The following is a 25,800-nucleotide window of genomic DNA, read 5'->3' as shown; positions in this document are numbered from 1 at the left end:
TTGTGAAAGTTTGGTGTCGATTGCATTATTCGTTTTTGAGTTATCGTGCGATCGGACGGACGGACGGACGGACGGACGGACAGACGGACATGTCTAAATCGACTCAGAATTTTACGCTGAGCAAGAATATATATATATGTCCATACCGCAGATGACTCCTTCAAGTAGTTACAAACTCCATACCAAAGTTAATATACCCTTCACGAAGTGCAGGGTATAAAAAGGGATTATTTTGAAGTATTGTTGTTTAAAAAAGTTCGAAAAAAATTTGTAGAAATTTTCTACGCCGCATAATCATATTTATGGTGAATTTTTTAAAGATCCTAGTAAGATCTTTTGCGGGAGATATCTGGTCCTTAGCAGATCTATCTTACACATTTTCAATATTGATTTGCGTGCAAAAAAAATATGGATGTGCGAGAGATTTCAAGCCTATACAACAGATTTACAAATTGTTATACACGTTCACTAAACTGTTATACTTAAAAATTTGTTGTGGCAAGTTTTATAATGAAGTTCAAAAGGAATCATATACAATATTCATTGAGTATATAATCCCACACGTATTGACGCGTATAACAATTTTCATTCGCATTTTCAATTAATATAAAAAAACCTGAATTTTAAATTATTTAACTTTATCAAATTTAATTAATTTAGTGTTTTTATTTTGGGTTTCAACTCACCTGGTCCAATAAATAATATCAGAACAGTTAATGGCAATAATACAACAAGGGTAGTTAATAGTAGACAACTTCTTCGCCGTAATGGCGAAGGTGTCAACCCCATTCTTTTCAGTTTAATTATCTGTAAATAAATAAAATATAGAAATTAATTAAAAAGAAAAATATTAATAATTTTAATTTTTAATAAATTTTTGTTATTACCCAATATAAATCATTCGAAAATATTAATACATTTAAACATTTTTATTATTACATAATTGTTGTAGTTAACATTAATTGTTGTAGTCATTTTGAATTTTAATTTTTGTATTTGGACAATATGCATATCTACATATGAGAATACTAAAATAATATTTCATTTATGGGGTTCCACGCACAATAAATTATTAAATAATTTTTTTAATAAATTTCAAAATATGCAAATTAAAAAGTATATTTGTATCTTTATGCATTTTTAATTTTATTTTGAATTCAAGTACATTAGTGAGTGTCATGGTGAGTACGTGTAAAAAAAATTGTAAACACTTTTGTTATTAAAATTTATTCATAAAAACTTCATTAAAAATTTATTAGCCTTTTTTTTCGTATAAAATTTTATTTGTAAATTAATCCGTAATATTTTGAAATTTTTAAGTGCTACTAATAAAGTTTTCTTTTTTTTGATTTTATATTGCAATAATGGTCATTACTTACCTTGAACATGACTTTCATAAACCAATAATTTTATGTCCAGTGAAAATTTACATTTCAAATTTCACAAATTCATATTTTTTTATATATGCATTAAAAATTCCAATTCAAAGTTTTCAAATTCTGCAAATTAAGTTTATTATTACAACACCATCAGTTTATACCGCTTTTTATGCATGTATATTGGAAATTATTTAATAAATAAATACAAATTTTTCATACAATTTTCAATATGACCATTAAAAATTTTAAATATTTTGTCAACTAAAACTATTCGTGGAATAATAATTAAAGTAATTAATTTTCGTGTCAAGATGATTTTAACATGGATGACTTTTGAATCACAAATAAAATTTACTGATTCTCAATAGACAGAGAGTAAATTAAGACCTAATTTCAACTAACGAGTTATAAAACATAGATGGATGCTAAAAACTACTTAAATTTTGCTTTGAGATATTGGAATATAGACTCTAATAGAGTCGTTAGAGATGCTAGACCCAAAAAAGCTTTGTCGGTAAAAGGAAATTATCTCAGATTTTAAACGTAAAAATTCTAATTTAGTTTAACATTTGGAGCTAATAAAGAGTTAAATTGTTTTTATTTCAAATTTTTGCCTTAAAAATATGGCAATTTCCTTTAGTCGGGTCAGGTACGAATATTTCCGATAAATTATTCAATATTTATCTTTAACCGGTGATTTTTTTATCTGTTACTGGTGATATTAGATGTAGTCAAAAATTTTCATTTAGAATAAAGTTGAATTATTTGAGTTGAGGTGTTGATTTTGAAAGTTTGTCGTGAGAGCGAATCCAGCATTATTTTATTCCATTTACACAAATATTGAAAATTATTCAATATTTTCATTAGAATGGTTCAGTGGGTGCATTTAAAGTTTCAGCTTTCCGTTTGTCAATAAGACCCCCATATTTGTTTATTTTTCCATATATATATTTGCAATATTCATAGTCATATTATAAAAGTATAAAATTTATAACACTACTATAATTAAATCAATTAATTTAAACTATAATAACTTTTATATTACAACCAGCTAATTTGTGAAAATTTTGCACATTTGAAAGAAAAACAAACATTATTTTTAACCCTTTAATTTTTTATTATTATTTTTTATAAATACTTTATACGTTATTATGATCGATTACAATAATTACTCAATTTATATAGAATTTACATAAATAACGAGTTTAGATTTAACAAAAAAAAATCACTATTTATATAGATAACTACTTCAGTTTATATCTAGTGTCAATTATTTACTAATTTAAACAAATACAAAATATAATGAAAAACATGTATGTATGTATATGTATGTAGATATGTAAATAGTAATATGTAGCTCATAATTGAAAATTGAATAGCAAATAAAACATTTTTCATTGTGTTAATTTATTTGAATGAATTGCTATATTTTGAATTGTATTATTATTTAATTTTTACGTTCATCATATACTATGCTAATTATGACACGATGCAAGATGAAGAGTTATAAAATTTAACATAATTGAGAATATAAAATTTAAAGTAGTATTTGAATTAAAAATTTCAAATTTATGGTGAGCTTGAATATGTATACAGAGTGGTACAACAGGAAATTTTCAAAAAAGTGTACAACAACATATACTATTGCATAGTGGGTCGAAAATAAATGAAACTTTTGTTTCGGACTAGGTGTGAAATCTCAATGGTTTCCGAGTTTCACTTGCATTTTAACGAATTTGCACTAAATTTGTACTTATCCAAATTTTTTTTAATTATATTTTCCGTTCCAAAAAAGATAGAAGCTTCAAACAAACAGTTTCTAAACGGTCTTGTAAAGAGCTTAAAATCAAGACGTGACTTGATTTTGTATTTCATGTACTTTCGGAATGCTAACTAACCTTTTCGGCCTAGATTTAATTTTGTCTCATAATTCTGCTAAGGAACATAGGGCTTCAACATAGCCTCTCCAATTTTCTCTACTTTGTGCCAAACTCTTCATTTGTGTCTATGTTTTTTCCTGATTTATCTATTTCTTTTATGTTGCGAAAAGTAAATATAAATTACCGCATATCCTATAATAGAGAGAATGTTATCAAAAATTTTTATTTTATTTTTTCTCTTTTTGTTTTATTTTTGTAAATATTAAATTTTTCCGATTTTTTTTTTTTTTTTTTATTTATAACTCCATAAAGCTTTGATCGTGATTGAATAATTTGCAGTTTTTAATTAAAAGAAAAAAATATTTATTGGAAATTTATTTGTATGATTGTAAAAGTATTTTACACACAAAAGCAAATGATGGAATATTTTATGAAGATATAGGCAATTTAATACATACTTTATTTTATCAATCGCATTTGCAAGTAATATGGGAGGTATTGTGATAACATCAAGTATTTACGAGAAAAGAAAAGTGCAAAAGAGAATAATTTAAATGAGCTGTTCAGCTAAAACTTTTTTCTAAATTTTATATTGAGCCATTGTTCGTTGAACTGACTAATAAATTTTTTTTTTATTAAAATAAATCAACCTCTAAAAGAATACTACATATTTCACCTTTCTGATCATATCCAAAATTAATGAATTTTTTTAGAAACCTATTTTGGATAGCAGTTTTCTAATTTTCTTATAACATTCTCATTCCTTGAAAATACAAGTTACAATTAATTCAAATATTATTCGGCGAATTACATGTGATATATGAGGTCGGTAATATTGTGTTCAAATCAAATTTCCTTTTTTATTGTAATTAAAAAAGAAGCAATCAAAAACGTAACAAAAAGCGAAGAGTTGTTCAATTAAAATTTTTATAATAATTTGTAAAGTTAAAGCAATAAAAAAAAAATCAATTTTTTAATGAAATCAGAATTTAATAAAAAATTGCGCTTAAAATGTACAAAATTTACAAAAAAAAAAGTACAACAGAAATCTTATATTTTAATAAGGTAAATAGCGTAAATCTAGCACTTAAGTTGAATGCATCTTAAATGACAAACAGAAAAATGTTTTCAGAATATTATACTTATAGATTTATTGGGGTGCTAAATAGAACGTTTTTTATATATGTAATTATTTAATTGACGCTGTTTTTTTGCCAACAAGGAATTCTCCTTTATTATAGTTGAAATTTTTTTATTATATCATGAATTTTTATCTGTTGATTAACCTATTTTCAATTTTTAATTTGAAAAATTTTTATTTTAATTATAACTTGAAATAATGTATTAGAAAGTATTAATGTGAGTGACTTTGAATTGTTCAGTCAGATTTTTAGTAGAAAATTAATAAGACGAAATTAAATAATACGAGAATCAATTTTATTTAGAGTTTTGAGAGCAATTAGATGATTTATGTGTTGCTCTTTCTTAATTAATAAATATCCTTTAAAAGGCATTTTAATGGCACAAAAGAAAACTAAATAATTTTCTTACTTATTTTTAAGAAAATTTATTTAAGACTAAAATAGTTACGATGCGAGCTTAATTAAACATAATGCAGTTTGAAATCTTAACAATGAGAAGAGTAGAAGAGTTTAAAGTCTAAATGATTGAGAATGAGAAAGAATAATGTTCTCTTCAAGTTTAATTCAATTATAATTTGTTCACTTGTATACATGCAACACGTATTAAACTTATTTAAATTGTTTGAGTTTCGTTCAATTGATACATTCATATACATACCACAAATATGCAAATTTTGTTTTTATACACGTACATAATATGTACATTTAAATATATATTATATAATATGTATGTATTTATATTTTTAAAATAATATATAAAAAAAAAATCAAAAAAATTTCATAAAATTAATAAATTTTTACGGCAAATAAATGCTCAATTTGGTGTATAAAATTAATTTTAATGGTGTATTACACATATTCATATATATTATGTTATATGTATGTATATATATAGAGCAATTATATGAAATGTACATGAATTATTTTTTATGTAAATACTTATTTTCCACATGAAAATTTAATCTTAATAAAAAATCATGTTTTTCTCTTCAACTATATTAAATATATTTTTTTTTAGTATATATTGAGGTATTCGAGAGTACAGAAATTCATACATATAAATATATTTTTAAAAAAATATAATCCATAAATTTCCTATATATTTCTATGTACAGGGTGTATCGTTTGAAATTGCTTATGATTACATATAACAGGTTTCTCTTTTAAAGAACTTTAATTTTGGCAATAACTGCCTAACTTTAAACGGTAGGAAAAGTGCCTACATTAGAGCACACTGAATTATTATGTCACATTAAAAATTAACTGTTTTAAAAATAAAATTTAAAAATTCAAATTTTTTCAGAAGAGATCACAATTAAAGCCGTTGTTCTAAGCTTTTCAAATCATATATTTATTCACTTACCCTATTCATTTACGAATGGAATTATACTTAAAATTTCAAAAAATGATTAAAAATGAGGACGTGATTAGCTTTAATCCCCCGTACATAATTGGAGCCTGTTGATCTGTGAACATTATCTCCATACAAAAGTTATCCACTTCATAACGCTGGATACAGTTGTAATGCACTTAGAAACGGTATTACACTATTAAAGTTTAAGCATTTAATATATAGTATGGGATTTAAGGATCATCTTTAAAAAAAAATAATCTAAATAAAAAAACACGAAAGTAATTTCTTTCCAAGTATCTAATGTGGGGGAAAGTGATATTGCAAGAAACAAAAAACACAAGAATATCAAGTATTGTAAATTATACGAAAATATTTACTTGGAATTTTTTCCATTATTCTACATACTTAAATATTATATGTACAGATAATGTAATTTAACCTGACAATAACATTGGAAGATAATCAAAAGCGAAATGATGTAGAAATTTTCAAGATTAACAAAATTTTTTTAGATACAATGTATGTATGTATGTTGATATAAATATAAGTAATTAAATATTGGAAAAAAAGATGAAAAAAATTAAATTATGAAAAAATTGACCTGAGTGTGTTGTGAGCTTAAAATAATTTCTTGTCAGAACAAATACTTTACGAAACTAGAGGAAATGATGATGAGAAGAGGCTCAACTGTATATACGATTCAAATAAGAGAAAAAAAAATTTTACTTATAAAATTATAGAGTCACCACTTTATAAAATCAAAATAATTTTTTTTAATTTTCAATCAAATAGAAATTTTAAATGAAAATTCAATTTATGCCGTGATAAAGTAATAAATAATAAATTTCAAAAGTTTTAAGTGTCATATTGATTTTCTATTTTCTACATAGTACAATTTTTCATAAAATTCAATTTGAAATTTTTACCAGGGACGACCCATTTCACTTTTTCTTTTCCATTTCCATGTCATTTTCCTAACCTCCAATTTTAATTCAATCTAATTTATTATTACACATATTTTTCTATATCTAAATAACAAACTTGAACAATCTAATCTATTTCTACACACACACACACACACATAATATTTTACTAAAGGAAAAAACAAAAAAAAAAAATTGATGATGTTAAAATTGACATTCCATCAAAAAAAACTTCACCATTTTCACCATTTTTCTTCGAAATATTTTGACAGTAGAGATGAAATTTATGAAATTCATCCGGAAAATTTCCTATATATTGCTATTATATAATAGACAAAAAAAAAGATAAATTTCATTTTTTAATTGGCTTGACTTGTAAATTCCATTTTCTACGAAATAAAAAGAACAACAATTATAATCAAAAATACAACAAGCAAACAAGGAAATAAAAATATAAAAAACAATCTACACCATATTTTATACTTGAGGGCTTGGGGTCGGTTTTAGAAAGAAGAAAAAATTTGAAAATTATTTGTACATAAACATACATACATACATATACATATACATAATTATTATGTGTATGTTTATTATCCTACAGCATCGTGAAGTTATTATAATGGTGTATTGACTAAAAACAACTGTACAATATGAAGATGTAGAAGGAAAATGAAAAATTATACCAAAAACAAAAAAAGGAAAAATAAAAAAATGATACTTAAAGTATTTTGACCTAAAAACCAATTTATTGTTTTTATATCTTCCAGAAATTTCGTATAATTTTATGGCTCCTTTTTTTTTGGAAATCATTAAGTTGAAATCTTTGGGAGAAATTTTAGGGAAAATTTCTGGAAAAATGACAAAATTTTTAAATTTCATTAATTTTTTTTTTGAATTCCTAAAAAAAACACATTGTGTTCCTAATATTTTTTTTTATATTTAAAAACATATTTATAGCGAAATTTTTCATATTTAAACTTTATGGTAACAATATTGAAAATTTTATAAATTTGTTGTATGAATTCTGTCTATCCTCAATCAATATGAATTAGAGAAGAAGAAATAAAAAAATTAACGAAGATTAATGAAATTTTCACACATATTAAATTAAAAATATCCGCATACAATTATTGGAAACTATAAGCATGTCGAAGTTATGCATGTATGTACATATACTACATAATAATTTTCTAAAATTAATTAACGATAGCTTAAAAAATATAAAATGCTTCCATTAAATGGCTTGAAGTTGTAGCTCTTATTTGGATTTAATTTTAATTTTTGCTATTTTGTATGAAAATTTAACAGTAGAATCACGAACTGGAAGTGGAAGGGTCGAAGTTTCAAATATTTTAATTACATGAATCAGATGTTGTGAGTATAAATGTCGAAAATTAAAAAAATATATATTTTTTAAATTTATGTTAGCTACACAAGTTAGAGTTGAATTCGATGTCGAAATTGATTTTAAATTATAAAAAACAAGTGTAACAAGAAGAATTGAAGACAGAATTCAAAAATTTTTGATTGGTAAGGTTATTATGATTCTCTAATTATTCGCTTACGAGAATATTCGCCAAAATAATATTATGGTTCGCGAGCAATTAAATTCGCTAAAATAAAATCGTTGCTATCGAGATATAAAAAAAATCACATTTGAAGTTATAAAAAAAGTACACAAAGTGTAAATAATGTAGGTCGCAATAATAAATAAATTTTTCAAATATTTAAAATTTAACTAATATTTTAACATGTCTAATTTATGAAATAAATGAAAATATGTTTTCATTGAGTGGCGATTTATTTTATTGTGATTAGTACAGCAGTAGAAGATAAGGAAATGTAAATATTGGAAAAATACGAAATTATATAAGAGACCAATCAAATTCATTGTAGTTACTAGATGGGCCCAATTTAATTCCACCACGAGTTATATAAACTTGGATTGTTTTCGATTAGTTTTACTAATTTTGCGAACTGCTCCAGATATGCTTTTTTAAACTAAAAATTAATACAAATTTTACTTTTGCTTTGTCATAAAGAAAATGTTTATTACATGTAATAGATGCTACATAGATATTGTTTATTAAAAAAAGTATTTTCTAATAACATTTAACTTATAATAGATATTTAAAATAAAGTTGGGTCAAACCAATGGTTTGTATTGTAGCACTTTTCCCTTCAACAAATGAAAATTTTGCTTTTAAATACAGTCTATGTAGTCTATGTACCTATCACACTATTAAAATTATTTTCATTCATATACAAAACTATTTCTAGGGTTGCATATATTTAGGATGAATGATTTATGCAGTCTTTGAAATAAAGCAAAAATTAATATAAAGTGGGGTTAACATAATGCTCGATTTTAAGGTTTAATTTTGTGAGTTAAGAAAAATAATTACATTTTTTAATTTCATGGAATTTACCGTTAACTTTTTGCGTTAATAGAAATTTGAAAAAGCTTGCGGTTTCGGAAATATAAGGTGTCAAAAATTCAAATTTTACAAATTTCAAGAGGCGATAACTTGAGAGGGGGTGGAGATGGAAAAAAATTTTCTTCTAGCGAAATGAACTATTTGATAATGTCTAAAAGCTCCTAAAATTTCAAGCTTCTACAGGCTGTAGTTTGGAAAAAAAACGACATCAAAAATTTGCAAAAAAAGGACTTTAGATAACGGTAAATTTGAACGGCCATTTTGTTTTTCTAAAGTTCAAATATAGTATGCCGCGCTAGGGGAAGCAAGCCGCTGCTTTTCTGCGTTTGCAAAATTTCAAAAATGCTTATGGTTTCATTGCAACAAATAGTTAAAAAAGGCCATTTTTAGGGTTTTGGGGGGGTATAACTTCTAGAGGGGAGGAGATAGGTAAAAATTTTGTTCTACAGAAATAAGTTTCTAGTAAAGATCTATGTACATATAAAATTTCAGCTTTCTATCTTCAAGGGTGTAGAAGTTTTGTAAACAGACACACGGACGGACGGACGGACGGACGGACGGACGGACGGACGGACGGACAGAGTGAAACTAATAAGCACTTTTTTTCAAAAAATTTTTGGAAAAGTGCTAAAAAATAATTAATTATTTTACTACGAATGTTTTGCCTCTTTTTCGCAATATCTACATCACAAGAAAGTTTTGAAAATTACTTCTGATAACATATAATTTCCATTCGCCTAGGTGCGACATTTCTCTTGAAATCATGCCTCGTTTTGAACCATATTATTATTTAGGAGAATTTGGCAACAATATCATTAGCTTCGTGAACCATAATAACCCTATAATTTATTATTATTAGATTTTTTTCAAATATAAAAATTTCTAATATATTTTTACTTAGAACTTAGAGTTTAAATTTAGATCAAATTCAGAAAAGTAAAAACTAAAACTACGAGGAAGGTAAGAACTGCTTCTTTCGCTCTTCTTTCATGTTTATAGAAAATGCGCGTCAAGCTTGTAATATCTAGAAAAGCGTAAAAAAGGCAGAATAATTAAATTCTAGAGATTTCCCTTATCCATCACTATAATATTCTTAGTCGTGTAAATATTGTATAGGATAAGAAATGTTAATTTTCGTTTAATTTAAATTCTGCCAAAGTTTAATTTTTGAAGTAATTTTTTTCTTTTCGTGTTGTCCCATCAATTGCATATTTTTTGGCACCCTTCTGATTAAATAAAATTCCATAGAGTTGGAAAAAAAATATGATAATTTTACAAAAGGTTCAAAATTTCTTGGCTTCTTTCTTTTTTGAATGTGGTTTTTGTTTTTTCAAATATTTTATCCTATTGGCATTGTGCAGAATTTTTTTTCTATCCTGTCCTATCTTTATAAAACACATTTTCTTTTTTTCAAAATAAAAGTTTATTTAACGTAACAGCTCCTTTTTCTTTTCTTTTTTTGAAGTTTAATTTAGTCTTTTTTACTCACCAACTTGCGAATATAAATTCATTTTTCTTTTAAAGGATGGTGAAATGTTATTTTTTCATCATCCATTTTATATAAGGCTATTAAGAATTCCTACTTACTTTTTATAATTTTTTTACACTCTTTTGATTTTTATTTTTCACTTTTTTTCTTACTTTTTTTTTTTGGTTGTTCTTTCTTAACTTTCCCATCTTACACACCAGATATTTATCAAGATGAAAAATATTATTACATACACAGGGAAAAAAAGGATCCACTTAATTTTTTATTTTTATAAATAAAAAGAATGACGATACTCTATATATACCAACTACCGTTACAAAATATTATTGAAAATCATTACTGACGTCATTGTATAACATTGAAGGGGGTATACGCCCATACATACATAAGTATTCTTTTTGTTAATGTTATTTAAATAATGAGAGAAAAAAGTAAACAAAAATTCATTTGCAATACAAGTTTGATTCAAAGTTAATCGTCCAAGAAAAGAAAAAGGTAAAAATTGCAAAAATTTGTAGGTATACACTTTGGATGAATTGAATTTTCATTTTAGGAAAATTAAATTTGATATTTACGAATACGTATGTCAAATTTTTGACATAAAAGATATAATCATGATGAGGTAAAAAAAATGTGCAAAATAAAAAAACTGGTAAGATGGCTTGAACTGTTATATAACTGAAATTTTACGACTTATTAAAGTTTTTTTTCAGAAACGAAAGAAAATTGTGAGAATATTAAATTTATAAACTAGATTAAGATAATCCTAAAGAAAGTCAATATAAGGGCGTACTTTGCCTCAAAATTAACTAGCCTTTACTTATAAACTATCGATCAAGTTGATAGGATTTCCATTTGGATTACCACAAAAATTTTTCATGCATCATGGAATTGGTGATTTGTCTTCTAATGTACCATGATAATGAAATTGCCTTTTTAAATCTGCAAAAGATTGTTTGACACGCATTTCATATGCGCAGTAAATTGTAAAATTTGCACAATTGTAAATAAAACAGAAGTTCATGGGTTTTCTTTTATATACAATACAATATTGAATAGATTGAAGGTTTGCCATTATTTTTTGGCCACCCTCATACTAGGGGCAGAAAAAATTATGCTGATTCCGCATAGATCATACGGCAACATGCAAATTTTAACAATTTTTTATAACGAAACACTCCCTCCAAAAAAGCCGAGCTTTTCAGATGATAATCACTATAAACATATTGGTCTACGTCCATGAATTCATGTTCTTACACATATTTGGATCCAAGAAATTGAAGTTATACTTATAATTCGCATATTTCCCGAAAATATTTTGTTCTGGTACTTTCAATTCAATTTTTATTCAAACCATCATGGTGATGATACAAAAACTTTTATGCAAAAAGCAGATTTGAATTAAAATAACAAGCTAACGAAGTTATTGAACTCTTGAACTTTTGATATTGCAAATAATATATTAGAAAAATAAAAAGAAATAAAAAATAAATTCATATTAGCTGCATAGTTTGTTCAAGTAGTTTTCAAAATTTTTTCAACAAAAGGCCAACGTTGTCTATATATATGTACATATATGTAAGCTTAAATTAAATGAATTGAATGATTTTGGTTCAAGTGTTAGAGAATGACTTAAGATTTTTATTTGATTAATGGTTAAAAGTTTTCCTTCCCTATTTTTTTAGAAAATTCTTCTAAAGAAAAAAATCAATACACTTTTATAGAAAATATCTTTTTCATGAACAACTTGGAAAAAGTTTTTCTTTTTAGTTTGCTCAAGTTTCTTTTCGAAGACAATTAAGTTATGAACGAACTCATGCAAATGGCATTTATGCAAATATGAAAAAAAAAATTCTTCGATAGCAATTTTTACCCAAAACAAAAACATTCTTGTTTAGCACAGTTTTATTTTTTAAACATAAATACAAATAAATAGTGTTTCTATAATTGTTTCTAGACAACTTTTTGACTAATGTCATAATAAGCAAAGCATTTTTATTAAACACGGAACTTAAAAAGAAAATCAAATAAATAAAGAAATTGAAAACCAATTTTTCATTTTTATATTTTGTTTTAATTAAAGTAAACACATTTGGCAGAAACATCCTGAAAGTACACTATTTAACAAAAGAATTGCAGTATCAACAATTGGAAAAATAAATGTCAAGTAAAGGGAAAACATAATGCATGTAGAACGGCAGTCACTTCAGCCAAATCGATAAATTCATTTCGCTCTTTGCAAAACCGCAAAGCGATAACCCTAAGGCAAACTAAAATAAGTTTAGCCTAAAAAGTAGCGGAACAAAAGTTAAAATTTTCACGTATGAAAAATTTGACATTTACTGTCATCTAAAGATATATTTAATTCCCTAATCGTATTACTCGCAGGCTGATGCAGTTGCAAATGAATCAGAATTTTGGTGCGCATATAAAACAAATATGTATGCATAAATATAAAGATGTATTAAAATCACATGACGACCACAACATGAAACTGGCTGATTGACATTAACTAAATCATGTATGAATTTCTAGAATTTTTTCTTTATACGTTAGGATAAAGTTCATGTAAGTTTTTGTCGTTAGTTTTTCTTGTCTCCTAAGTATTTGTCAAAGCAAAGAAAAACAAAAGTAAATTAAACTTATTATTGTTTTTGCCATTGTAAAATTTCATAAAGAATTTATCACTTTACTTTTCAGAAACAAAGTAACAAAAAAAATTACAGAGAAATGAAAGGATTGTGAAGTTAAACAACGGGTAACAAATTATATTGCTATTGAAAAATATCATTTCAGATGTGTGTTTTATTTGCAATGCATCGTATGTATGTACATATACGAAAAGAATTAAGAAAAAAATAACTTAAAAGTTAAGAATCCTCTTGCATAAAAACATAAAAATCCTTTTGCAGTGTACACAAAAACATAAGAATTCCTCTTAAATAGCTCTTATGGGATGCACTAAAGAGAATTTATTTGAAAATTCCCTTGATGGAAAATTGGAAATATATTTAAAAAAAAGGATTATAATGACAAAATTTTGGGATTTCAAGTTCTTAAAATAACATTTTAAAAAATATTTGTTGTTCATCAAGGTATGAGTGATTATTACTGGTTGATTGAAGTTTTTCTTTTAATAAAATGTGGCTTCCAGTTTGCTTTCAAATATCGACTTACAAAATATTTTGTGAATTTCATTTTCTATTAATTTTCACCTTTTTTGGATGCCGTGCCCCATATTTTTATGATTCTCAGATTTGCTATCTCTTCCAATCACATTTCATACGAATTATGATTCTCAAACTCCTTGATGAACCTCAGCATCCAAGACGGAATTAAATGTGATATATCATAAAACAATTTCTGCAAGGAGCAAAGTACTTATAAATAGCAGGAGACTTCTACTTACAAATAGCAGGAGACTTTTCTCTTTTCGTTTAAAGTTTGAAAAGAATTTTTTTCTTCCTCTTCGGTTCTTTAAATTAAAAATCAAAACACCGAAAGTAAATATTACCATCATAGTGTAAATTTTTCAAGGTCAATTTATTATTACGGTATTTCTGACCATTATGTGAGTCAGTATAAACATGTATAAAACTATATGTATCTAGAATATATGCATGCATCGATAATTTTATTCATCACATCAAAAATTTGTAAACGACACACACAGATGCGGTCGGTCAGTATATAGTTTTGTTCATATTCTCAACAAAAAAAAAACTTTTATGGTATAATCTTCAGGGTGTGTAAAATGAAAAACAGTAAAAAAAAAATTTCGACCCTTTTTTTTCTCAGTTTCCATGATCCTTTTTTGCTTTTAATTCTTTCCTGTTTCTAAATGCAGATGTGTTGTGTATTAATGTATAGTTAAATGTTAAACTGTTATACGTAGTTATTTCAATTCTTACAAAAAATTCTATACAAAATAGTCGACAAAAATTGAAATTCAAATTTAGAATTTTGTTACAAAAAATTTCCTAGAATGGTAAAAAGAGGAAATATAATGAATGAGAAAAACTTGTAGGAGGAAAATTCTTGAATAAACAGTTTTAATTATTTTTTACTTCCAAAGGAATCTTTATTTTCCGCAAATTATTTACTTTATATTACAGAAATTTTACAGAACCTAAATTAATTACAAAGCAATTGAATATTTTCTTTAATTAATATTTCTACCATAAATTTTTAGGAATTGAACGAATTTCATAATTGGTCCATTAAAATATATATAGTTGTTTCAATTTTTTTTGCCCATGTCCAGATGCCCTGATGTTATTTGAGTTTATAAAATTCTATTATACTTAAAATGACGGTGTTTACAAAAATTTTTTCAAAAAAAAACTTTCCGATTGTTTTGTTCATTTTAAATATATTTTTTTGCAAAAATATAAATTTGGTGCTATTCCACTTGAATTTACATATGTTTTCAAAATGTATTCAATGAAAGAGTAAAGTTCAGAATAAAAAATAAATAATATTGCTTACTGGTATTCAAAATAACACTGGGGCATGGTTGTTTAACGTGTGGTCATTTGGTTTTTAAATTTAAAAAAAAATGCTATTTTTTGTGTAATATTTATTTGGATCGACAAATCAATTGTTTCCATGTACTTTTCAAATATAATTTCTTACAAATGTGGTCCAAGTATGCTAGAATAAAACCTAATAGACTTTCAATTTATTTTCTAATTGCTGCCGGAAAATCGATACCAATATAATAGACTTCCTTTTTTCACTAAGAGAATAATGTGAAAACTACAACAGGTAAAGTTTTTAGCGGTCATTTAAGCTTGCATGCTTTCGGCGATCTATTGATAGCTTCAAAATCTATTATTAATTGTACACCGAATGAGTTCTTAAATATTGTTTATGAGACATTCATAATTTCGAAGCATTATTCGTGCACTAGTTTCTACATGTTGGAACGATAGGTCAAGTTGAGTCGGCTTGACGTTGATAACTAAATTAAATCACGCATGTGTGATTTTCAAACATAAAAGTACAAAAAATTAAATAGCAATAAAGTTATCCTGTAGAAATTGTGTAGAATTTTCAAGATTTTTTTTGAATAATATTATCATTTTAATATCGGCTATGTTTAGGTCCCTTAATGTTATAATTTCGTAATTGAAGCATGTACGTACATATGTCTACATAATATTAAAAAGAAGTATAAAAATTAGTGCGTTGCCATAATTACCCCTAATCCCCAAAGATGTAAATTTAATATTAATTTATTCGATAATTAATTCAAAACTCTAAACAATCAAGTTTAATAATTGAGAATTACATTAAAGGAAGTTAAAAGTCGGAAAAAAGTAAATTATTTGAACATATTCTAAACATGCATCGAACAAACAGACTGATTACTTAAATGAATGACAATTTTAATGTTTATTTGAAATTAACATGCAAAATTACATAAGTAACAAGAAAAATTTCAAGGATTGTCAAAAGAAAAAAAATTATACAAATCGATTTTTCTTTGACAACAAACTTACCAAACAACATAATATTTAATATTTACGATATTAAGTTACGAATTTAATATTATTCTTTAACATAATTGTTTTGGAATTATATTGATATAGTAACTGGAATTATGAGATAGTAGCACTCACTTGAAATTCAATTTCAACAAAACATTAAATTTTTAGTGAATTGCAAGTAAGTTTTATTCAGAACTTTGTTCAATTTTTTATTTTCTATAATTAATTATTTTTGCAGTCCGCTGATATTTTCCAATATCGAATAATTGGTAGTATTCATAATTACTTACTTAACATATAACAGTGATTGAAATTTCAGAAAAAAAATTGTAAAAGTGAATCTATCCAAAAAAACAATGTGCATTTATACAAGTAACAAACAATAAACATTAAAATTGTAAAAATTAAGAACCAAAATTTTTTCACACTTCCCGTATTTGAAATATTAAACTTATGCGGATTGAATTTATTCGAGCTAGCTTATGAGATATTATGTATGAAAATTATTTGGCTAAATTTTTGACTATATGCACTTAAACCAGTAAAATTATAAATCAATTAATTTTCCTGAACTTCGTTAGCATAATTCTGAAATTATATCAAAAGTATGATTCTTCTATGCAATGAAATCAATGGTTAGGAAATAAACTATTCTCAAAATGCAAAGTAAATATTTATTCTTCTGATGAACTTAAGTTTAGAAGATCAAATTTTATTCGAACATTTGTATTACATTTTCCATATATGAAAACCATATTTGTTGGTTATAAATTACAAAATTTTAATAGTGAAAAATGTTCACATACACCATTTTGCACTTGTACTTTTTTACTAAATCAGTCGAATTTATTCAGCAAAAAACATTATATTTGAAAAAAAATAAAGTTTTCTGCAATTTGTTATAAACGAAAAATTAATTTTATTCAATTTTTTATAACCATGTGTAAAACATAATAATATGAAAAACTATTAAGATTCCCTAGAGAAAAAACCATTTTTTTCTACTGTTCTGTTTTTGTTTTTCAATAACATGATTTCCTTTTTGAACAAAAAACCAAAAAGGATATTGAGAAAATGTAAAGAAATAACAAATAAAAGCATGTACAAAAGTAAAAACAAAACAAGAATAGAAGAAAAGGCGAAAAGATTTATGACGCTCAACTTGTCACAGGTGATATTCATAATTTTCTTTTAATAATATTTTTTAGTGCTTTTCCTCTTTTAGCTGTATACATAGACAAAATAAGAAATAAAAAAGGAAAATACAAAAAATAAAAAGCATAAGAACAATTTCAACAACATATTCAATTCAACACAATTCAAGTGTATTCACTTGGAAGTTGAGCATAACATTTAATTTTAATCAAAACGTACAAAAACGGGAGATTCTTTAAATTAAGGAAAAATGAGAAAAATGAAGAAAAATGTTACCATGACATTGCCATTAAGGATCGTATACATGCCACCTTTGCCAGAAAAGAAAAATTCATAATTGAAATCAATTATTTGTGACATGAATAGTTGAAAATAAAATTATGAAACTTTCCATCATGCCAAAATTTATCATTGTTAAAATTACAAAAAAAATTTTAAATTAAAAATTGCTTCAAAAAGGAATATAAAAAAAAAAATCAAATTTTTGACACTTTTTCAAAGACGTGATCAAATCAAAATTATTATTTTGGTTGCAATTTTTTTGTTTTTATTCCATTCAAACTGAATTTGTCTTCTGCTTTGGTTCTTACTTGTAAAATCAGATGCAAGGAAATCTAATGTCAGAAGAAAAATTTGATAAAATCGACGTATCATTTAGTAAATTCATTAAGTGAGATTTTTTACATCATAATATGTATACAATGATGAACAAGATAAAACACAAAGGGGAAGACCTAATTGCCTTGTGCATACCACTGGTATAACACATTAACATATTAACCCAATGGTAGTTTTGATTCAAAATATTGACAAAATTGGTTAATTACACCCTATACTTCAATATTATACCTCAGTAAAATATTCTCCATATTTTATATTTTCTCTTCAGACAAATGCATTTTCTATCTGATTAAATTCAAAATTTCTTAATTTCGCTAATAATTTGGGTAAATATGACAAATCTTCTTAAATGATCGAATTTCTTCGAATAAAAAATACGATGATAGCGATAATAATGTTACCGAGAAATTGACAAACCCAAAATAATATTTGCCAATTTAAATATTCGAAATTTGTCAACAAAAGTTTTACATATTCACTCAATTTATATGCTCTCGAGATCTTCGGATTCCAAGAACAAGTTTGAATAAGACTAGTAGAACTTTTTTGTCGGACGTCAAAATACGCAGGCCCTTATAGTGTCTGCAAAATGTTTTACTATAACCGTATTGTAACTACATATTAATGTATATGTATAGTTTATTTTTAAGGAATGGTTACATTTGCAAAATTTAATCAAATTTAGCTTGTACAGTTAGTAAATTTCATTATCGCTAATTTACCAATTTTAAATTAAAGAATTTCTTTTTTTCACTTTTTTAATTTCAAACAAAAAATTTTTAATAAAAATAATTATTTCATATAACAGATTTAATATAATTAGTATGTATGTATGCGTGTTTATATTATAGAAAAATTAAAATATAAATATTATATAAGATGTCATAATTGCTTTTGAATGGCAACTTTTCCTATAGTTCATTTTTTATTCTTTTTATTGCTCAACTTCATTTATATTGTATATAAACACTAACACTGTGTACGTGTAATTATTAAATGTATGGATGTGTTTGTATATTATTGTTCATAATATTTTTTATATAAATATAGAAAACTTGAAGAAAATCTGGCGTTTTCTTTTCTCTTTCTGACTGAGTATTGAATTTTTTTTCTCTATATTATTCTATTTCATTTCTTTATTATTATTATTTTTATTTTCATTATTATTTTTATTATATTATTATTTTTGTTTTGTTGTTGTTACTATTTTACTCTTGAAAATCTTATTGGGAAGATTCCCACCCAAACTAAACGAAGAAAATGAAGAAAAAAACGAAGAAAACGAGGAAGAATGAAATGAATAAGGAAAAGAATAAAAAAACAGAAAAAATTAATTCTTTTTTTTGCCAAGAGTAGTTCAAGAACACAAAAACAGGAAAATGAAGCAAAACTTTTGCAAAATTAAGTTTTGTGTTGCTCGTCAAAGTTAATTTTAGAAATGAAAATTATGTTAAAAAAAAAAAATAAATGATTTTTTTCCTTCTCTAATTATGTTCTTTAAGGATGTTAAATTTATTTCATTATAACTGACTAAAAATATAAATGAATAATAATAAATGAGAAAAATGATTATAGAACACACATTCAAGCTTCTCTGGCTATAATTATAAAATATTAATTATGTCTTTTTTTTTTTTTTGAGGAAAACAGAAGGTAACATTCATTATAATTTATAATAAAATAATAATGAAAATATCATTTAACATTTTATAATTATTTATACTTGTAATACACACGTGCATACACTATATTCGTAGATGATAAAATGAAATTTTCTTAAGATAAACATAGTTATGTACATACTATACGAGTATTCGTATGTGTATAGAAAATTTACAAATTGAAGTAATTATAAAACTTACATGCATAAATTTTATTCAAATGAAAATTTTTCATCAAAAATAAAATTTATTACAAAAACTTTGGAATTCATCTTGATTTTTAATAAAAAAAAAAAACGAAGTTGGTATATGTATGAAGAAAATTAAATTTTTCTTGAAAATATGAAATTTGTTGTACACACACTCTTTGAGTACTCTATTTGAAGTAGTTTATATAAAAAAAGGATGTCAACTTCAAACTAAATTAACTTGAAAATACTTTCCGTACATTAAGTTCATAATATTATTTACATGTGTACCTACATATTTTTGTAAATTTACTTATTCATATAATAATGCATAATGTATGTGGGTATATGAAAATGTCATGCTTAATAAAATATAATGTCAAAATATGCATTTCTTTTTATTTTATAAAATAATAAAATAAAATTTAATAAGTTTTTTCTTTTTCAAATAAGCAGTAGCAATTGGCATAATGTACGTGCATAAGCATAATATATTTGTAAATAATGCAAAAAAATATTAAGTGACATGACATTTAAAATCAAATTACATTACATTCAAATGTATGTGCACATATTTATATACAATAAAAATTAGTCGGTAGAATTTATCATAGAGAAATGATTTGACAACTTGAATACATGTAATTACAGGTATACTTTAAATAACTCGATTAATTCGTTTTTGTATAGCGTTACGGAACCCCTGCTCTATATAATATACATTTATATAAGTAAAAAGGAACTATTTATATAAGTTAAGGAACTTAAAATCAAATTAATATTGGCACTTAAAAAATAGATTGAAACTGAGATTGTATATATCAAAGTAGTGTCGTACAAATCTCTAAAACAAAGGTATAAATTGTGCGTGTAATATCAAAACAAGTTTCGTTCTATATCGAAGTCAAATACTAAACCGTACCTAAAATTTCGTAAAATATATAGTACATATAGTGAAAATTTAATATACGAATAAAATAAAAAATTTCATTAAGCTCAACTTTTTAACTAAAATCTAATATAAAATATAACAGTATACATTATAACGAATGAAAACGAATGCAGAATCGATGAAACCATTTCCAAAGATTAATAATTTAAATCAATACTGTCATCAAATGTCAAATAACTCACAAATTATTTTCTTTGCTATATATACACATATATTGTATGTAATTGTTTTTTCATCACACGGAGTAGTTGCAGTTTCCTGCCCTGGTATGAGTTACTTTGCCTTAATCATACATTCAAAACAGCGCCATCTTTTCTTGTTGCTATACAAAAATTCTTAATCATTAGTTCAAATATTTTTTAAGTTTATAAATTTATAATGACATTCACTAAGTAAATATAAAAATTTTTTTCCCTTTTAAAATAGTAAAAAATCCGCTTTTATGCAATATTCCACCATTTTCTTTTTATATAATAAAAATTTGTAAAAAGTTTTTCAACTTTTTTATCGTTCTTTGTATGTGCTGTAAAATTTTCTATGACATAAAATACATGCTATGTATTGGAAATGACTTCTTTTAATATTATAAAATATTTTGTTGTTTTTCATTTTATAATTTATGTAGCAACCGAAAAAAAATATTCTTTTATAAGAAAATTTTAAAAGAGTTCAGTAATCTTGTGTATATATGGTTAAAATACACGAAAATAAAGCATATTTTATTAAAAAAAAAAGAAACAAAAACAAAAACCAACAAAATAACAAACCTTTTTTGGCACATTTCCTCTTACTTTATATTGTATGCGCTTTATAGAGAAGTGCATTTTTTTTTTTGGAAAAAGTTTTTTTATAAGAAATAAAAATATTTTCTTCTTATTATCATTTTATTCCTGTTCTTCTTCTTTTGTAATTATTTTCATACATTTTTAGCACTTTTCCAAAAAATTTTTTGAAAAAAGTGCTTATTAGTTTCACTCTGTCCGTCCGTCCGTCCGTCCGTCCGTCCGTCCGTGGACACTTTTTTTGTTTACAAAACTTCTACACCCTTGAAGATAGAAAGCTGAAATTTCATACGTACATAGATCTTTACTAGAAACTTATTTCCGTAGAACAAAATTTTTACCTATCTCCCCCCCTCTAGAAGTTATATTCCCCCAAAACCCTAAAAATGGCCTGTTTTAAATATTTGTTGCAATGAAACCATAAGCATTTTTGAAATTTTTCAAACGCAGAAAGGCAGTTGGTTCCTTCCTCCAGCGCGGTATACTATAGCTAAACTTTAGAAAAACAAAATGGCGGTTCAAATTTACCGTTATCTAAAGCACTTTTTTTCCAAATTTTTGATGTCGTTTTTTTTCTAGACCCCAGCCTGTACAAGTTTAAAATTTTAGGAGCTTTTAGACATTAACAAATAGTTCATTTCGTTAGAAGAAAATTTTTTTCCATCTCCACCCCCTCTCTAGTTATCGCCTCTTCAAATTTGTAAAATTTGAATTTTTGACACCTTATATTTCCGAAACCGCAAGTTTTTTCAAATTTTTATAAACGCAAAAAGCTAACGGTAAATTCCGCGAAACTAAAAAATATAATTATTTTTCTTAACTCACACAATTAACCCTTAAAATCGAGCATTATGTTAATCCCTTTTTATATTAATTTTTGCTTTATTTCAAAGACTGCATATATGTATCATCCTAAATATAGGCAATCCTAGAAATAGTTTTATATATGAATGAAAATAATTTTAATAGTGTGGTAGGTACAAATAGACTGTATTTAAAAGCAGAATTTTCACTTGTTGAAAGGAAAAGTGCTACAATACAAACCATTGGTTTGACCCAACTTTATTAAAGTTTAAAAACATTTTTTCAGAATTTTTAAAAATTTATACAAATAAACTTAAAAATTGTTTTCATACACTAACTACAAAATATTTCTTAAACGAAATATAAAATGATTTAGTTTTAGTCAATATAAAATTGAAATTTGACAGAAATTTCTGCATTATCAAGATAATTGTGTATTACCTTACCTGTTCTGAAGCCAACTCTGTGTTTTTCTTTTATTTTATAAATAAATATACTGTCAAAAATTTGAACTTTCAAAAGTGTTACAGAAATTTATTGGAAATTAAGATTTCATTTCGTGTAAGAAATTTGTAAATATTTTGTAAATTGTTTTTGATTGTAAAATTTCACTTGAATGTAAAAAAATTAATATTCGATGTGTCAGAAATTATATAGATGGCAGTAAAATTATAACTTTGTGTACGAGTAGATGAAACTTGAAAATTGCATTTCAGGACTAGTTGTAGACTGAAATTAATGTAAATCTCTCTGAACAGAAAATACGGAAAATTTTTGCCATCACTAACTATACTTTCTTTCGCATAATTTTATATTTTCCTAGAATTAGTGCTATAAGAATTTTTAAGAGTTTCTTCTAATTGATATTAACGCGGCGGCCATAATTTGAATTAAAACTGAACTGTAAAGTTCTTGCTTAATAAAATAAAAACTTCAAATTTGAAGTTTCATTTTTCGATTGCGATAGTTGTGCTCTATTTTCTTTTAAAATTAATCTTTCGAATTGTTCAAATTACACTAAGATTAAGAACTTAATCACGATTAGTTTACGGGATCAAAATCTACTCCAACTTAAATTTTACTTAACTTATAAAATAAATACATTTTCATTTATTTCATTTTTAAATTAGAAAAAGGATATTTGTTGTCAAAATTTTTTTTAAGAATTTAAGGAAAATGAAAAATAAAATTTATTTTAAAAATTTCATATGTACATTTTCTTTTTCAATATAACGGTAGTTTACAAAAAAAAAAGTATAAAAACTGAAATTTTTTTTCTTTTCTCAATTTATTAAATTTGTTTTCGTTCTTTTATGGCTTTTACTTACCCAGTTAAGGGGGTAAGTAAAGTGCTATAAATTCATGTAAGTATTTTTTTTTTTTTTTTCAAAAAATGTAAAAAGTTTTAGCCAAAAACCAACAAGAAAACAAAATTTGAAGAAAAATGCCAAAAAAAAAAAATAATTTTTATTCTTTTGAGAATTTAAAAATGTTTTCAATTTTTAAAAAATTTTTGAACAACTTAACACTAACAGGAACCACATTTATAACAAAAATGAAATTTGCAAGCTGCCATAGGTTACAAACAAAAAAAAAAAAGTTTAGCTTCTGGTCGCGGAATTAAATAAAAGTTATAAAATTCAGGCAAAAATACAAAAAACAAAACAGCAAAATTGTTTAAGTTAAAATTAAAATGTACAGAGTGTTCAGTTGCCTCTCAGATAATGGATTAAAAGGAGCACATAATCGGTAAGCGTTGTGTAATTTTGTAATTTTAAATACTTTAAAAAGTATGAGTTTTTTTTTACCATCATTTAAAACAAAATTATTTTAAAAGTTGCCAAACATATTGGATTTGAGCATATTGAAAAAATGTTAAAATGAATTTATAAATTGCAAGATATGTGACTTCAACTGTGATTGAAGTATGTGGGACTGATTAAGGTTGCAGAGATATCTTCATTACTTCTTGCTTTATTTACAGTTTATGTTGAATGTTTCTTATTCAAATGCAAAAATTATTTTTGATTTGTCATTTCTTTGTAAAATTTTCCTTTTATACAAATTTCAAATTTGTGAATTTTGCTTAAATGCGAAATGAATGAAGTATTTCCTGAATAATCAAAAGGGTACTTGACATTTCAATTCGAATGGCACTTTTTTAATTTTTTGCAAAATTTTTGAGGTTTTTTTAACATTTGCATTCGATTTCTTTGTTAATTCAATTTCACAAGCAACACAAGACTACATTAACAATTAAACGGTACGCTCTGGTTAAATGAATTTATTCATTAGTCAATCATTTAATTCATTCTTAATCAATTTAATTTGTTTTATTGAATTTTTTGAATTAAAATTTTTCTTTTAATTGGAACTACGTATTGTAAAAATCATTTATAAAATTGCAATTTTAACATTTTTTTTTTTTTTAAAAAATTTTTTCCTCTATACTCGAGATTTTTATTCAAATTGAAAATTATAATTCATCAAGAAATGAGAATGGACTCATTTCTAACATACACTATAATATATGAACGTATAATGTACACACATACATACATAATAAGCATTATCTATGCTCATTTTAAATTATTCTCTGCCTATAATTATGCCACAGCAAAAATTTTTAAGTGTTATAAAAATATAAAGACCATTAGTAGTACTTGGTCTCATTTCCGTATTACATTGCATGTGTTCAATGAAAATTTTTTAAATTAAGAAAAAAAAAATACCTGTATCCTCATAATATAACGGCATTCAAAAGGATATTAAAAGGTGATTATACCTACGTATATATAAAGACATTCAAAAAAATATTTTGTTTCAAAAATTCACAACGACCATTTTATAAACAAAACAAAAAAAAACCTAAATTTCATTTAAGTAAAAGTAGGCAGGCTTATACCTTTAACGTTCATATTAATTTAACTTGCAATTTAATACGAAAAATAAATTCCCCTCAGCAACAATTTTCGTACACAAAATTTACATTAACCTTTATTAAAGATTATTCTTAGATTTTTTTTTTAGTACAAGCACGATATTAGCCTATTAACTAATTAAAGGGGTACCTATAGTACCCACAAAAAAAAGGGATATTATAAGTCCTTCACATGAAAACGTATTTTTTTTTTTTTTCATTCTACTTTTCGCTGCTTTTAATATTGCTATAGGTTCTTTTTTTGTAGCTAAAACGAAATTATTTTGCCCCACAAAATTCAATAACTGTATATTATGGGTATAAGTATATACGTAAGTGAATTTAAGGTTAAATTAAATTTATAAATATACTAATGTATACAAAATTTTCCAGGAAGGTATATTTAAAAATCATACAGGATTTTTCCTTATTGAAAAAGGGATTTTTTATATTACGAGTATTAATATAATAGGATTTTTCAATGCAAAGTATATACAAATTTCAAATCATAAAACCAATGTGAATTTTTAAAATAGGTTCACATAATATATTTTAATAATTTGGTACATGGCAATTTAGTATATGGCACGTATTTAGATTTTATATGCGAAATTAATATA

The 25,800-nt window shown here is 24.8% G+C and overlaps 1 protein-coding gene across 4 annotated transcripts in view; it reads right to left on the bottom strand.

Annotated features, from left to right (window-relative positions):
- Positions 1–25,800, bottom strand: part of LOC129610717 (alpha-1,3-mannosyl-glycoprotein 4-beta-N-acetylglucosaminyltransferase B) — a 143,911-nt gene that overhangs the window by 39,585 nt on the left and 78,526 nt on the right. For all 4 annotated transcript variants that reach the window (XM_055523378.1, XM_055523380.1, XM_055523381.1 and 1 more), the window contains one exon: positions 687–807. In XM_055523378.1, coding sequence (XP_055379353.1) covers positions 687–789 — 103 coding nt within the window. In that variant the 5' untranslated portion in view covers positions 790–807. The remainder of the gene's footprint in view (positions 1–686; positions 808–25,800) is intronic.

Source organism: Condylostylus longicornis, unplaced genomic scaffold (genome assembly GCF_029603195.1).
Source record: "Condylostylus longicornis isolate FDR11 unplaced genomic scaffold, ASM2960319v2 ptg000048l, whole genome shotgun sequence".
Classification (NCBI taxonomy): Eukaryota; Metazoa; Arthropoda; class Insecta; order Diptera; family Dolichopodidae; genus Condylostylus; species Condylostylus longicornis.
Note: the sequence above shows the minus strand (reverse complement) of the source record. Positions and strands in the feature narration are given on the sequence as shown.